The 17,238-nt window shown below is 44.3% G+C and overlaps 1 protein-coding gene across 8 annotated transcripts in view; it reads left to right on the top strand.

Moving 5' to 3' along the window:
* Nucleotides 1–17,238, top strand: part of LOC149916471 (uncharacterized) — an 87,132-nt gene that overhangs the window by 53,518 nt on the left and 16,376 nt on the right. For 6 of the 8 annotated variants that reach the window (XR_016470180.1, XR_016470171.1, XR_016470172.1 and 3 more), the window contains one exon: nt 1,235–1,387. Coding sequence is in view for 1 of the 8 variants with exons in the window: in XM_090148489.1 (XP_090004615.1) it covers nt 1,327–1,387 (61 nt within the window). In the remaining 7 variants the exon portion in view is untranslated. Of the gene's footprint in view, nt 1–1,234; nt 1,388–1,479; nt 1,680–16,720; nt 16,873–17,238 lie in introns of all 8 variants that reach the window. The other 2 variants (XR_016470174.1, XR_016470175.1) reach the window with 2 other exon arrangements.

Raw genomic sequence — 17,238 nt, 5'->3', positions numbered from 1 at the left:
CACCAGTTGGTACCCAGGGATGAATGTACCCATACCAGACCCTAACAAATGTCATTAGGAGGCAATACAGAGCAGTCAGGCTTAATGCTGCAGCCAACTGGCAGCGGCAGTGAGGGTCCGTTTCTGTCCATGTGCCTTTTGGGAGATGGATGGCTGGATGAGGCACAGCCTCCACCCGTGGCACAGCCTTCCATTAATTTCTTCACTCAAGCTCTGAACTACATTTCCAACCTATGAGATAAAATTAATTTCAGGTCTGGTTTATTTTTTTTTTTAAATTTAAATAAATACTCTAAAAATTGAATGTCTCTCCCTAGAGACTTGTGGAGAATAAAAAAGAGCAGTTCATTTTCAGATGTGTTAGTTTTGAGTTTTAGGCTTCGTACTGATTCTAACTGAGCCACAGGTATTTCCCAAGGTGAAGTCAGAACAGAGCAGTCAGCTCCACGTGCTGCTGTCAGAGAGGTGAAAGTCGTAGGGTGGAAGACAGAGCATGAACCCAGATATCTAACTTCAGACCAACCAGTATTTCAGAAATACTTCCACTGTTCAAAAAAGCCAGGGAGGTAAAGGGGCCCATAGGTACTGCGTGGGATTTCATCCACTGGGATTAGCACTGGTAGCTTTGCATGTTTTTTCTATCGTAGTTTCATTGGCAGCTTCAGAAGATGACCTGAAAGGAAGGGCTTCTGCATGAGGCACAGCCCAGAGGGATGCTCAGTGCCTCCCTTGGGCTGTGCACTCGCTCATGTCTCCCTGCTGCCCTGCAGCTGGAGAAGACTTGAAGGTTGAAATTAAAATCCAGGTGCGTGTTGAGTGAAAGTGACTTGGGAAAACAACAAATGGGATGTTCTCAGGGTCCTTCCTGACCCCATATGGAAGCCAAGAAAGCAATAAAACACAATTAGATGATGTATTGGTTTGAGTAGCACAGAGGAGTTATATCTTAAGCTGCAAACATGATTTGGACCCATTTTTCTTGTAATTCAGCAGACTAACAGAGAGATGATTTCTTAACTACGTGGCATTCTGGTTTTAATGCAAACATACTTTGAAAATGCTATTTCATTAAATGGTGCTTTGACTTACAGTAATAATAATGTCATGAATAATTTAAAAAGAGAGCATTTCTCAATGTGGGGCCCCGTGAAGGAAAGAGATGAATAATCCAGGCTCTTGTAACCAGCTGAGTTGCTTTGTGCACCAAAGGCTGAAGGGCTCTCTGTATTTATAGGACAAATCCATCATTGGAGAGGTCTGGGCATCCCTGCAATGTCCTGATGGTGTCAGCGTTGGTGGAAGGAAGGAGAACCAGTCCCTGCTGTGATGCTGGGGTGCCGTGCTGAATCCCACAGGTGCCAAGAGAGGAGGAACTGCCAATTCCCAGGTAGGCCCAGCACGAGGTTTTATGGGACTTGAACTACATCCTTGTCAAGTTTAACAGCCCTCAGATCATCTGTCACTAACGCTTGCTTTTAGGAGCAGTGGTAGTTGACTGGCTGCCAGCAGCTCGGGAGGAAAATGAGCTGCCTGAGCTGTGAGAACTATTTCTGGAGGTGAAGCCTGACACTGAACTAGACGCCAGTTCTAGTGATGGAATCAAAACATTCCTGCTGCCCTCAGTGGGTTTAGTCAGGCTGTCACGTCTGCAGATGTAACAGCAAGGCACGGCACAGTGGGTGAGCTATGGCCGTTCCCCCAGTCTGTGTCTGGTCCTGGTGGTGCCTGCAGCACTGGGCAGCTGGGGAATAGGATGTTGTTTGGCTTTGGTCTGGAGGTGGTCGGTGGGTCGGTTCTGCAGTGCCCTGGGTGGTGCTCCACAAAGGCAGAGGTTGCACTGCAGTGCTGGGGGTACATCCACAGCCCCATATGGTGCTGGGGGACATGTGGGGCTCTGAGGTCTGGGCACTGGGAAACAACTGATAGAGCATTTGGAAAATGTCTTTCTATGGTGCACTTTTAATCCAGTATCAGTCTGCTCTGGAGAGAGAAATCTAATGCGGTTTTAGCAGCAGACTTCTTGCTATTTGGTGTGCTAGTTTCTGAAGAACTGAAAGTAAGGTGACACTGAGCCAGGTGGGATGCAAAGTACAGGGATTGAGGCTGGTGTGAAATGAGAGGGCCCACTGCTGCCCTGGGATCCCACAGCTCTTCCTACAGGAAATTCTATAAGAACTTCCCTTGTAGGGCCATGTAAAACTCACGTTGGTGACACGCAAATTTCTTTGTGCACGTTTATGTGCTTCTTTTATGCATGCACCTTCAGATTGCTGTTATTGAATGTAAGCTTGTGGGCTGGCAGCTTACCTGCATGCCTTATCCTGCAAAGGTGAAGTGCTGCTGGGCCTGCCTGGAGAGGGAGCAGCCCATGGTTGACCCTCTGATACAATATGAACATTGAATTTAAAACATTTTTCCTTCTTGACTACTGCTGTAAGGTTGCAGTATCTATATTTGTGGTTTTCTTTGCTCTTAGTGAAACTTGATAATAGATAAATGCCCATTATAACGTTATGGAAGCTCAGTCAAAAAGGCACTGTTCTCTCTTATGTTATGTGGGACTTAACAGGAGCTCCTGAGCAGCCTGTGACGTTTCTCTTTGCTGAGATTTAGCAGGTCAGTTTTGCTGCAAGTGCAATTTGACTGGGCTTCTGGGATCACTGCTTCAGTCTTATGTTGCTTAATGAACACATAAATAATTACTCGTTATTAGTGAAACGGAGCAGTGATGTTGAAATCCCACTGCCCATCTCGGAGCTGCAGTCGGTGCAGCGGTGCCTTTGCTGGAGATGCTGCATTCCCCCAGTGTTGGGCTCTGTGCTGGGAAATGATTCCCCCTGCACAACCCCTGGGGAGCGACAGCGATGGGGGGAGCAGCTGCTCATGCAGACAGCACTGGAATGATGGAAAGTACAAAATGCAAAGGATGCAATCTTGGAGCCTATTCCTTGAGATAAAAGCAGCCGGCAGAATGATGAGGCTATTCTTTTTCTTCACAACTCATTTTTATTGTCAGAAAGGAAATGTGATAATAAAGCTTAGATTCACTTGTATTTATTTAGAAATGTCATATTATTGTACTCTTCTTTGCTCCTAACGTTTTTATCTGCATACTGGAGAACTCTTCTCTCTGTAATCTGTAGAGTAACCTACTTGGATTTCTCAGCTTCATTAACTATGTTTTGTTTAGGATCTTATCTTGAGAAATTATTCTCTCATTTCATATTTCACTATCTCCTTTGCTTCCTTTATATTTCACATTAACTGTAACTTATAATCTGAATTATTGGCAGATTGCTTTGTATGAAGGGCACCATTCAAAGTAACCACATCCATTTGCTCTCTTGTGTGGATGACACTGAAGTTAAATTCTTGAAACATTAAAAAAAAAAAAAAAAAAAAAAAAAGGAAGCTTAACAATTTCACCTTTAGTTGTAAGAGACAGTGAGCATCATAAGGTAGCTGTGAAATCCCCCAGCCAGCTGCAGGCTGTAGCAGCCACAGCCTTATGCTTATCCTGTCCCCTCCGCGCTCCATGCTGACATTTAACCTTTACTTATCTCATGCTAATTCCATCAGCTGTAACAAAATTGCCTTGTTTTACCCCATGCTGAGCGTCACTGGAGGCACTTCAATTATTTTTTTTTTTTATTTTTAAGAAGAACAACCAAACGAGTGACCTTCAATTAACTTTTTTTTCCTGCTGAATTTTATGTTGAAACTACTTGTGTTTGCCACAGGATTTCACTGGCTGTGGATGTGGAAACTGGGCTCTGATAAACGTGCTTCTGCATCAAACAAAACACAGCCGGGGTAGAAAAAGAGGCCTGGGATTCTAAGTATGTCCCAGGGATACCATAATGTACGTTGGTCTTCCATCTCATGGTTACTTTATCAGTAAATGGAGAGTATTGAGATACAGGTTATTAAATGGTGGAGATGCTGTTGGCTCGTGCTGGACGTGAAGGCTGTGTGTTTTCCTGGGTTAGATTCATCTGATTGTTTCAGGGAAAAGGAAAAAAGTCAAAAACTGACTCAGAAGGTAAACAGAAGAGCAAAGTGGGTGTGTGGCTGCAGTGCCTTTCTCTTGTGATGCTCTGTGCCTGGTTCTGGTGATTGACTTCCAGCCATTTCTGAGCTGATTTGCTGGTAGCTCAGGTCAGCCTGCAGCGCGTTGTAGGCAGTGCTGGGAACTTCATAGCAAAAGCCATTACAGCTGTGAGCATTCAGATGCTTGCTTTCACAGTTCACTGGTCTCAGGCAACAGCTGCTCCTTTTCATCTGCCTCTTTCTTTTGTTCTGCATTTGTTCTGTATTGGGAGTGACTTTTGCATCGATTGTGTCAGATCAGGTGGGTTTTTTTTCCTTAAATTCTATCTAAAAGTTTAAGATGACTTCACTATTTTTTATTCTGATTCTTGTCAATTGCAGTGAATTATTTATAAAACAGTTCAGCCTTAAAATAAATTTCCTGTGGGAATTTCCACTGTTTTCAGCAGATTGCAGTTTCTCAAGCCACAAACCCAGTGGACAAAGACGAGGCAGCTGCTTGGTGCCCAAAAGCCGTGTGCTCAGCAAGACCTTGCTTTCACTTTGTGTTGCCTGACAATGGCTGAGGTTCTGCCACCCCAACACAATAGAAATGATCTTCAGAGAACATTCTGGGCTACTGTTGTAGAACCATAGAATCATTCAGGTTAGAAAAGATCTCTGAGATCCCAAAGCCCAACCCCACCCCCCCCCCTCTGCTGATGTCCCTCAGGGTCGCATCTCCATCTTCCTGGAACACCCCCAGGACAGTGACCCCCCCATACACACACACCCCCTGGGCAGCCCATGCCAGCACCTGACCACTCTTTCCAAGAAGAAATTGTTCCTAATATCCGACCTGATGCTCCCCTGGCACAACTTAAGGCCATTACCTCTCATCCTATTTGTCTGCGTCCCTCTGCAACCTCTTTCTTTTTGCTGAGATTTCCATTTGGGCTGAGCCTTGGAATCTTTGTCATAAGTTATAATGAAAGACAAAAACAAGAAAATTTTCCTCAGTGTTTGTTTATTGTCACTACAGATGAAGAACACAGGTCCACGTGACAGAGGAATCGGGTCAGAAGGGCTGTCTTGGTTTTTGGTTTGAGTTGATCAAACTGATGCAAAGAACGTAAATCTTCATGAGCACTGGCAAAGACCTGAGCTGGCTGACAATTTGGTGTCAGAGCACAGCCAGATAACATTCAGCACAAGGTTCATTTAAGAGCTTGTTGTCACTTATTATTTCACTTCTACTACTGTCAGGATTAAAAATAAATATGATTTATTCATGATGTCATCATTCTTCTCCTAAAAAACTCATTGCAATCTCTCCATTTTGGATCAAGGATGTAAGCCAGTAGCTGCTTCCTGGAATCCTCATCTCAAAACAGGAGTGCTGCTTCAGCATTGCTCAATCCAAAACCCATTCAGCTGTGACTGTGGACTTCTCTGCTCCACGTGGGCATGCTTTACTCTATTATTGAAATATTTTGGAAAGAAATGTAATTTGGAAATGGCAGTCAATACTCTCTAAAGCAACTGAGGTTGTACGCGTGTAAAATACGTACAGTTTTAAGGACTTCACTCAATTGCCTCCTTGCTGAGATTGTTGGCAGAACACTCCTCACACTCAGCTAACAACAGAGAGAGCATTTTGGACGCTGGATTTTGGAGCCTGTGAGGTTTAAATTTCCAAGATAAGTACCTAGGCTTCTTCCTGCCAGTGATTTGTATTGATAAGATGAACATCTGATGTTGATACGTCTTCATTCCAAAACTCCCTTTTGTGTATGTTATTTAATTCAAACATTTCTTAGCTGCAGAATGCTGCAGAATAATGAAATGTAAGGATATGCAAAGCAGGGTAAGAAAAGCTAACGGATTTAGTGAAGTGATAGCTCCAGGGTGTGAGGTCATCCCCTGAGGATAAGGTGAGGTGGAAAAATGTAAAATACTGAAGAGGTTATGGACTCATGGGAATGGTGTGAGGGCCAGGAGATCTGGGGATGCTGGTGGGAGTGTGGAGAAGCCTTCTGAAAAGGAAAATCAGTGTGTTCCTCTTCTGCAGGAGCTGGGATTTGTGTTTCCTCCTCATTCTGGATTCCAGCAAACTCCCAAAAGCAGTATTCCCAACAGGCTTACAGTGCTGCAGCATTCAGTGCTTGAGAAGAGCTTGGCTTGATTTCTGCCCATCGTGGTGATAACGCTGGCGGATATCATTACAGGGACCTTTCGATGACTTTCTTGGAGGTGTAAGATTAATTTATCTCATACAAGGCTTTTCTGAACTATTATTCTTTGTGCAGCTTCTATAAATTACTAATGACATTTTCTTTAGCACAGGAATGCCAATGAGCTAATTATTCAAAACAGTGTAATTAAGTTTAGCACTGTGGGCTACAGGAAGCATCACCACTCAGTTGGGTCAGTTGGTGTGAGTGATTTATTAACTTATTTACTATTACTCATGATTTATCGTGAGCTTGGATGTGAAGCCTTGTGGGAATCTGGCACAGAATTGAAACTGCACGTTGTAATATCAGGATTTGAGCATGTATGGGAGGTTTCATGGAGATTTTGCTAAAAGTATGGCTAGGGCGTATCTTCCAAGTATTTAAGTGAAATCCTAGAAGCCTGAATAGTTTCATTTGACTTTTCCCTTTCCCTTATTGTAGGCTGTAAAGATGCCTTGTTTCCACACACTAACAGTCATCAGATGTTGGCTATCCTTTCCCAACAGATGAGGTGTGCAGAGCAAGGAGAGTAACAGCTATTGCAGAGATGGGGAATGGAGGAGGAGGGGAAATGTTGGAGCCCTGATAGATGTTGCTCTTGTATTTATCTTTTTGAAAACAATTTAACAAAAATCCTGTTTTCCAGGATTAATCATTACCTCAGATGGAGCATGAAAGAGATAATCCCATTCTATACCAAAGCAATAATGCTGCGGGCCCTAAAGTGCAAAATGTAGTGGGGCTGCACAGTCGTACTCCTGGTGATGGGTTTGCATGAGCAGGAGCCAATTGTTGGCTCTACAGAAGAACCTGTCTGCTCCTTCGGCTTTGCAGTGGTTTCCAGCATGCTTTGGGTGCTCTTTGTTAAAGAGAATTTGCTCCTTCTGGCAGAGGGATCCAAAGGCTTTGGCAGAGGCATTTGAAAGTTGGGGTCCAGAATTTGGTTTGGAAAATGTGAGCTGAAGATTTGAATTACTTAAGATTAAAAAAAATTTGTGTAGAAAAAGTTTGTAAACACTGTTCTGGTGATCTGCCATGTTCCTGCAGCTTTTTGTGGAGGCAGTGGAATGGAAATGTTTCCTCAGAGTGCTCACTGCTGCCTGTCCTGCTGCCTGCATTGGTTTCTCCCTCTGATCCCATGGAGCTCGCAAGGCTTTCCCAGTGCATTCAGACAGTGCCTCCCACAGAGGGGCCTCTTCAGAATGGGACCTGAGCACCCTCCACTGCTCCTCATATTCCAGCCAATCGCTCCAATGTTACCGTCTGGGCTCTTTTTAATCCAGCTGAGTCCATGTTAATTCTTTAACCTGCCTTTCCTGTTCCATTTCTGTTTTCCTTCTGTCTCCCCTCACTTTTTGATTGCACTTTTTCCTGTCTCATCTCCCCTGTCTGTTTGCTGGTGAGGGAAACGAAAAGCAAAGGAATCACTCCAGGAGATCTGTGATCATCAGAGCATCTTCTGGTGGAGCTTTTCAGCCTGTTGCGAAAGAAATGTATTTGGCTGTACAACTTCAGCCTTGAAGTTTATAGCTACACGTTTGTGAAGAGAGCAGCTTTGGGAGCAGCTGCTGCTTTTACATTGTGCTTAAAAACAGAGCCGAACGATGGGAGAGGCTGCAGTGAGTGCACGGATCGGAGTGAGTGTGCAAAATAGGCCTGAGGTGGTGGGGGAACACGTGGTGAAATGACCCAGGCTGGTTTCTGGATGCTTTTCAATCTGGATATCATGCCAGGATCCCTCCTTCTGGAGGTATAACTGATGGCTTCCTGTAAGAAACTGATTCTGTGAGCAGAGGTGGTACATGGTCTGCAGGTGCTGCTTCTGGGGCACTTCGTGTGATTGGTTTGGTTTGGTTGGGCTCTGCTTTACTTCATGGTAGCTGCCTGCCTTTTTCTTAATAATTTAGAAATAGTGCCAGGATTGCTGCTTTTTTTTTCCCTGTTGTGGATGGAGGCAGCACACTGGTTGCATTTACTGCTACATCAAAGTCTCCTTGAAAAATGAGGAAGAGAGTTTGTATTTAAATTGAAATTTTTTTCTGTTTGGACTTAGAATGCCTGTTGTGTACACTTTGGTGAGAATCTTAGCAAGACTGATGCACATACTGAGGTGACCTTGGGTAGGTGCGACTGTTGGTGGCAAAGTGGACTGGGGACACGTGGAATTGTTCCTATTGGAATTCCATGGGGGAGAAGTCACCCAGTTCCCCATCAGGTCTGAAGTACAGGAGCCGTACAGCAATGTCTCTGCAAAGCTCTGCCACTCTGCTGTGAAGCTGTGTAATATTTTTTCTTACCTTAAGCCAACAAAGACTCATTAAATGGAAAACAACTTTTAGGGGCATCAAGGAAGTATACCAGGCATCCAAGCACTGCACAATTATTCAGGTTGAGGCTAAATTTTCCAAATGATTCCAATCTGTGCTAGTCAATTCTGTTCCCAATTACTGCCCCAAAATTCTATTTATAGGTTGGTTGCTCCCAATTAAGGGATGAAACGTCAGAGAATGTAAAGAGTGAAGAAAACAATGGCAAGATGCACTGATAATTAACGCCTGAAGGAAAAGCAATTCACTTTGGTATTCTGCTTCAGTCGGCTGTGTTTCGACAAATGCAACATGTGTGCGATGCTCTGACTGCAAGAACAAAGCAGAGGCAGCTGACAGAAGAAAACCCCACGCCCCTGGCTGTGGCCATCCGTGCCTCCAGCAGCACACTGCTCCCACCCAGCAGCAGCTCCCACTCCTGCAGAGCTGTGGGAGCGAGGGGTCCCTCCAGCACTGAGCAGTTGGAGCAGCTGGTTGCTCACCTTTGTGTTTGCACAACCAGCGGCGTTCCCTCCCTCTTTTCCACTTCTCTCTGCTATGAAATTTGTTTCCAGGTGTTCCGAAGTGGTGGCTTTGCTTTTAAAACTGGAATAGCTGATGACTTATTAGAAAGCACGGATAGACCTACAGCTTCAGCAGCGTGGGAGTGGAGCGCTGGTGCCCTGTAGGTGGGGTAGGCAGTGCTGGAGGCTCTGGGTGCTGGCATCCCCTCCCCGTCCAGCAGCACTGCATCCTTGGCCTCGTGCAGTAAGGCAGGTTTGTGTCCTCTGTTGTGAAATAAATGTTATGTCTGTGCATTAAATTGCTGTTACACCGAGGGGCACCTGGAACTGCGCTGCTTAACGTCGGCCGTTTGTGTCCTATATTGCACCTTCTTTCTTTATAGGAGAAATGAAGCTTTTATCTCAACTTCTGTAGAGTAGTAATAATAACCTGCTGTAAGCCTGGCTGTCCCGAATGCTGCTGCTGGCTCAGGAAAACAAGATAAAGGCATCAATCCACCCACCTGAGCTCTGTGTAGTGAGTGTTGGTCTGATTTCCACTCTGCCATCCATCCTTATGCTGGCACACATAGAGGCATGTTTTTCTATTTGAATTTTGGGAGTGGCCTCAAAGGTAATGAAGATCCTGTGCATGGGGGGTGCATTGCTGTGAGATGGTTTGGGTCAGAAACCTACAGAAATGTTCTGTGTGTGGAACTGCTACAACTTCTTGTCAGTTTTGCAGCTGCTGCCTATGTGGCTGCAGAGTGTCCTGCAGGCTGTCCTGATCTGCTCCCGGTGGTTTTGCAGCATACAGGCATTTTTTTTTCTCATGAGCCAGAAGTGCTTTGCTTTGATTGCATGGTTGTTCGATCACGAAGCATTCCCCAAATTAGTGTGAGAATGATTGGGGTTTGGGCATGCCTAACATCCTCTGTGCTTGTTTCTCTGGTTGATTCAGACCTGAGGGCTCCTGGAGGTTCCTGCCCAGTTCCCACCCGTGTCCCTTTGGAGCAGGGTGATGTGGCTGCTTGCCATGGGTGCCCTTCAGGCTCTGCAGGTTCTTCACCAGAGAACTGCTGAGCATTGGGGGATGGCAGTGAGCTCGTGTGGTTCTATTCATGCTGGAACCAGTTTCCAAACAGTATTCTGAGGGTTTGTGTTACCATATCAGAAAAACAGCAATCCAGATTATTTTTTGTAATGTCACAACGTAATAATTTATAATGCAAAAGGAAAAACAAAACAATCAAGAGCATTCACCTTTATGCTGTAATACCTAGGCTAAACCATGAACTAACAGGTGGATAAGATTTTTCTTATTCATTATGAAGCATTTATTATCCCTTAGGAAGTAATTCCTGCAATGCGTGCTGTTAGCCTGTGAGCTTTGTAGGTCATCATGGCTGTCCTTCAGCTGCACTGGGATAATGGGCAGAAGGTCTGTTCTGCTGTCCCAACAAACAGCCCCACGGTGCTGCTGGGCTCTGGTGGCTCTGTGGCATTAGCAGAAGAGTTTGCTGCCTCTCTTCTCTCAGGAAGAGGCATTCGGTGTTTGGGCAGCAGGAGGTCTGGGTGGATCTGCCGCAGCACATCTGCTAATGGTATTTGCTTTTCTCTGTCTGGAGACCTGTAGGCAAATGCCTTCGCAGGCAGAATGCTTGGCTGGCGTTAATCTCGCCTCTGGAGAACAGTTTTTCTCTTCTGTCTCTAAAATGACATTTTCTTCTGAATGGCAAGGGCTGATCTGTGCGTGATTGTGGCTGGAATAGCAGACAGCTTTGCCAAACAAGTTTGGTCTCCTTGGCCAAAGGTGCCCTTGGATTATTTCTGTTGCTTGGCACTGCAGTGCCTGTGCCTGGCTGCAAGGTGGGTTCTCCCAACGTAGATAACTGCAAGAAAGCCACCAACCTGCAGAGCTGCTGGTGACACATGACTCACAGATCTGTCCCAACACCAATGTGCTGCTTTGTGCCTCCAGCAGCTCTGACCACTGCTGCTATGGGATGGGCATCCCCAAACCAGCCAGAATGTACAGCTCTCATGATTTGTTTGTGTGAGCACGGTGCTCCTGGCAACTTTGTACAGCAACTTCTTGTTTATATTCAAGGGTTTTTTTTGTTTTTTGGTTTTTTTTAATACCTTTATAGGGATGGAGATGTTTGTAATTGATGATGCAGTTAAATGTTTTATAAATGGTACAATGAAGCTTTATAACCCCCTTCAGCTTGGGGGTTTACCAATCATTTGTCTCCAGGAGATGTTAATTGCTAATTGCTGCTGTGATTTTTGGCTGAGCAGGATCCTGTCTATAATGTGTCTCCATTCTTGTGTAAGCTCATTTTTTTTCCCTCTCTTTTCCTCTGTAATTATAATGGATTTTTTTTTCCATAAAAAGTCATTTTGTACCTAGGGCTCTGAAGCTTAATGATATTTATGCATTCTAGCTGCTTTCCTGAAATGCCAGCTCAATAGGTAGCTTAATTCCTTCCATGATTTTTCTATGTTACTTTGAAGAAAATGTTATAAAAATGTTGTGTGGAAAGCTTGCATTGAAAGAGCAATATTGTGCTGAGTTTTTCCATGTCTGACACGTAGTGTATGTGCACGCAGACTGAAGTGCATATATGGAGAGCTGTCTGGCTTCTTGGGCTGCGTGTATTTTACACTTGGAACGTGCAGATAGCATTGTGCCTGTCTGTCTGTCAGGATGTCTGTCCTGATACATGCTTTGCTGCTGTAATATCCTGGCTGTATCTGCAGTTAATGCTGTGTGATAGTTTTGTCAGCAGATTTTTTGTAGCATTGAACTGAGCTGTGCCTTGGATGGTGGTTTGCACAGTTTCTTCTCCAGCTCTGAAGGGTGAGAGCCCCCTGGGAGATGGGTCACCACTGAGCATCATGGGGCTGCTTCCTCCCATAGCTATCAGTCATTATGTGAATAAAGCAGAAGGATGGCTACAAAGAGGTAGGAATGAATGCTTATTAATTTCTGTACATCAGCTGCTGGCGAGTGCTGTCATTTCTGTAAATGCCATTGGACAACTCGACACGCAGACTTCCTCAACATCTTTTCCATCTTGTCGCAGTGTAAGTGGCACACATGCAGAGAGGAAGAGTGGAAGTCCAAGCATTATGGTTGTACTGAGAGCACTGCTGCACCCTGCACACAACAGGGAGACGTGATTTATTGCTATTTTGTGTGAAGGAACACTGTATTCCTATGCAGAATTGCAATTAAGGCAGAAAGAATCTCATCAGTCATCCGGCTGTGCTTCCGTGGCTTGCACAACTTGCAAGTCAAACACTGAGATCTTCATTGAAGCCAAATTATTCTTTGTCACAGCGCAAATTGTATATGAGCAAGGAGTTAATTGCACTGTTGCTTATTCTAATGAGGTGCTGCATTAGAGTGGAAGCTGTCACTGTCAGACTGGCGGCAGCAGGATTTCCCATTTCAGTGGAGTTGGTTTAATTTGTAGCACACGTTGTTGGCATTCAGGACATGCAGGCCTGCCGTCCATTCCACCATGGGTTTGTCACAGTGCATTTGTATTAATAGAAGTCTGAGCACTGGAAAACTTAGGAAAGTTCAAATTACAAATGAGGTTTAGTGGACGTCAAGATAAAACACGATTGGAGCTGCTTAGCCAAGGACTCCAGCGTTTTTCTCTGTAAATCTAATTCAGATTTTATATATTTCTGAAAATTCTAAGAGCCTTGTTTAGCTGCACTTACTTAAACCTGATGCAAGAAGCAGCAGCTGAAATGTGTGCCCTCTGCTGTGCAGGAAGGCAGACAGGGAGCCCGAGCCCTCCAGCCCTCATTTCCATCACCACGTGGTAATCTGTTCTTCGATTTGCTGTTAATGTCTGGAATAAACGATGCTCATTCCTCCCTGATGTTGTTACTCTTTGTACTGAACTGTAGTTAACATGACCACTCTTGAATACCTATGACCTAAATGCATTCCCCTCCCTCATCCTTTCTTTCTAATCACGTTCTCTGCTCCTTTGCTTGTTTTGATGTCTTTAAGAGAAAGATGTTTGGGTTGCTTCATGTGGTTTTTTTTTGCTTGGGGGATCAAAACTGCAGAGGATTCCAGGTTCATATGCAGGGATAGTTCTGAGCTGCTGAAGTGTAACATCCTCCTGAGAACTGACTGTTGGTTGCTTTCTGTCCCAGCCACCTGCAGTCCATAGCAAATGGCTGTTTTAGGAGCCTCGGTGGGAGGAGAAGCTTGTGTGCTTATAGAGGGGTCACAGAAAGGTGTGCGCTGCTGGAGGAAGTAAAGGAAGTGTGGCTTCGAGGTGTTGGAAGATATTCTGTGTGTTTAGATAAGACCTGAAATATTATTAACTCTTTAATACCATCTGTTCAGTGGCTTCTGTCAAAGAACGTCATAGTTTCTATACAGACTTCATATATATTGATTAAAACAAGTTACTTAATGCTTATTTTGTTTTGTATATGATTTGAGTTATTAAATAGCTTAAATTATCTACTGTAGGTAAGATTTTCATTCAAAGCATGCCTTTTGTCAGGTGATCATTTGACATATGCTATTAGGCTTCTGTTTGCTTACTGCTAAGTGAAAGTGCAGAGCTGGGTGAAAGATTTTAGAAGATGCTCTGTTTACAATGTGTCAGAAGAGAAAAAGGTTCTTTGCCTTTATTGACACAAGGTTATGTTCTTTATGCCAGGATAACTGCAGTATTTGTCTTACTGAGCATCTGTAATAGAGACAAGGCTCTGTGCTGCAGCAGTGGCAGGAAGGACGAGGCTGTGCCTTCAGCCTGACTTGTACAGTGCTCAGCTTACATGGGAGCAGAATTGTGTGCTGTCTTCTGCAGGAACAGTGGTCAGTGTGCTTGATCTGTCCTGTTGTCCAAGCATATTTTCAACTGACAAAGGAAATGGGGCAATGAGCAGAAATAGGGAATGATACAAAAAAATTTGTCCGTACAACCTTTGTCTGAGGCTTTATTTAGAATGATTTTATAGGATTTCTTTGTTCACTGGAAGTATGATTTTTCTTATCACAGTTACATTAACAAGAAGGACCGTTGGCATTAGTAAGGTTTGGAGGATATTTTCACCTAGATTTTTGTTATGCTTGCTAACAAAACATGAACCTATTGCTGGTTCATCCAAGGAAAAAGAGAATAAATATAGTGTTGTTAAGATTTTGAAAGTGTGAGAAAGAAGCGGGAGAGAACAGAAAGGGACAGGAAAGAAATAACGTGCACTTGTACGTGGTTTGTAATTTCTTTTTTGTTGTTTTGTTTTTCCCTGGTGTCTGTCTGTCAAGACACTCCCGTCACTTTCTTGAAGCGAGCCGTTGCCTGCAGAAGCAAGAGATGTTGTTCATACTGACGTCAGGAGGAGTGAGGTTGGAATCAGATGATTTTTGAGGTCCCTTCCATCCCAAGCCATGCTAAGACTCTAGGATAGGGATCTGAGACCTCGTGGAAGTTGAATTTATGTCATTAGATGGAGGAGAGTGTATCACTGGAGAAGGCGCACTAACTACAAGCTCTTTTGAGATGGGATTTCCAGATTGGACACTAAATTTCCTTTGGAACAAATCTCTTTAAAATACAACTGGAGCTCTCCTGGTCTTTTCCTAAAGACTTCGTTTAGGAAAAGCTCATTGTGGTCAATAACCTTGAATGTTCCCAGGCCCTGTCAGTGGCAGTCTTGACATGAAAGAACTCTGAAGGCACAGAAGCCACTCAGCCACTCCTGCCTCATTGGTCCCATGCAATGTGTGACAGCAGAACTTCGTGCTACGGGAGGATGGGGAGCAGTACAGTGACTGCTAACGACATCATTTTCCACAAAACCAATTTTAGTTTGCCATTTAGAGACTTGCAAACAGCCTTAGATAGCTCTTGCAATTGAAGACGATCATTGGCAGTGCTATTTAGCAACGCACTTAAACATCTGCACCTTCATTTCAGTGTTCCCCGAGATACGCTCAGGTCAGTGATGAAAGTTGCTGCGTTGGCTGTTGTGCAGCTGTGCACGCAGCAGAGGGACACCCCTGGGGCTCAGTGCTGTGCAGGAGGTGCCCTGCTGGTGCTGGGAGCTCCTCCTGGAGCAATGTGGTGCTCAGCTCAGCCTCCCACAACAGCTGGCAGAAGTTTGTGGAGCTGATGATACAAGCAAAGCCACTGAGATTATATTGTCAGGCGTAAATTTATTCATACCCTTTCCTACAAAGCCTTTTATTATTACTATTATTGAGACCTCTTCAAATGGGATGTCAAGTATAAAAGCATAATTTAATACCTGAAACCGGGAACACCAGTTATGAGCATGTGTTTGTGTTGCAGAGCAATGAGTTGACCTGCACTGTTGGGTTCTGCACGGCCCTTAAACGTGCTGTGTGGTCTTTGTGGCTTTCCTCTGGACGTGGTTGGCAGTTCAGTTATTGCTCTTCTTCTTTCCCTGCCCTGATCTTTTCTTATGTATCACTTCTTGCTTAGAGTGAAGTCCAGCAGAATAGGCTGCAAGGGGAAAAGCTGCTGTTAAAAAATGTGCTCGGAATTTTTCCTCCAGATGTGTGGTTGTGAGCAGAAATCTGGCACTGCAGCTGCCAAAAACGCAGACCTCATTTAGATTTCTGAAAATCACTAATACTACACTGAGGGTGGCAGGATTTAAATCCCATTCTCACCATTCCCTCAACTGAAATGAGGATTATGGTTTCAAATGATCTTTGTAAAAATCCACGTTCCAGAATTGCATAGAAACTGTCTCAGAGCTGCTCAGGATTTCAGACAAGTTATCACTTTCTGAAGCTCTCCATTAGGATCTGCTTTACCTCTTTCCAGAGCTGAGGCATCACTGAAGTTAATGAGATGTAAGCTTGTAACTCATTCAGTTCCTTATGAAAATTCTACATAGTGATCAGCTGTCTTTTCCACTGTATTTATTTCTTGTATTTCAAAACCTGTTATGATTCAGCATTCCTTTGGTCTACATGACATAAATATACAGTAGTACAAATTTTTATGGTAAGTCACCTTTACTGGAAAGAAAAATGAGTCTGTTGTTGCTTTTATAGCAGTAGAGAAAGTAACAGAGGCTCATAATGTGCTCAAGAATAAGGAAAAAGATGTGGAGCAGAGACATGGGAAGACATAGAGCTTTTTTGCTAAGGGGAAAAATGTCTTCATTTGCAGTAATGTGGAGGCAGAGGGGCAGCACTGAAATGCTGCATGTTACAAGTTGAGCCACAAGCTGCATCCTGCTGCCAGCCAGCTGCTGCTGTGGTCCTTAAAGGGAAACAGCTGAAAGGAAAACAGGGTAAGAAGGAGGTGAAGGGAGGAGGGTTCACAGGGAAAGCAGGGATCTGCAAAGTTAAATATAAATTCCAGGTCCTTTGGTGACCTCTCATGAGATCCTGAGATTCACAGGGCTCTACAGGGTTTGCCCGAGTGGCAGAGGGCAGTAGGAGGCAGGCAGATGCTGCAGGGATGCGCTGGGGATGGGTGGATGGAAGTTCCCCAGTGTAAATATCTCTGTAGTTGGAAACAGAGGTTTCTGTGGGGTTTTGGTAGCAGGACTCTCCCATGGGATACAACAGTGGTATTTAAACTCGGGCTGCATGCAACAAAATTTGTTCTCTCCCATGCAGGCACTCAGGGTTGTCATGAAGAATTGCAGGCTTAGCACGTCCACCTTGCCTTGGGTGCTGGGATGTCAGAGCAGTGTGCTGAGAAGGCAGATCCAGCAGCAGGAATACACATCTGTGACATCTGTGTGCTGTAATCCAAGTTCATGTCCAATGTGAGCGTGGGTCCATGGCTGAGAAGATCCCTTCTTGATGCAAGAGGATATTATAGTTTGGGTGGGAAATGCGAAGTGGATGTAGCTAGAGTACTGAATGCCACACTTGAATAAGCGACTTGCTCTTCAGGGCACAAGGATAGTTTATGATTGGGAAATCATGTGGAAGTAATACTGCAAACGTTTAGTTGGGTATGAGATATCTACTCTTACATAGCATTTCTGAACAGCTAGCTAGACAACCGAGGTTCTTCCTGTGCTGCTTTATAGCAGCCAGGCTTCATCTCTAGATCTGAGCAAACCAGGGGTGTTTTTGTCTCCAGTGAATGGTAGATGCAAATATATTTTGAAGGCAATTAGGCAAAG

Source organism: Phasianus colchicus, chromosome 11 (genome assembly GCF_987193195.1).
Source record: "Phasianus colchicus chromosome 11, bPhaCol1.hap1.1, whole genome shotgun sequence".
In the NCBI taxonomy this organism is placed as follows: Eukaryota; Metazoa; Chordata; class Aves; order Galliformes; family Phasianidae; genus Phasianus; species Phasianus colchicus.
This window is presented reverse-complemented; position numbering and strand designations above follow the sequence as displayed.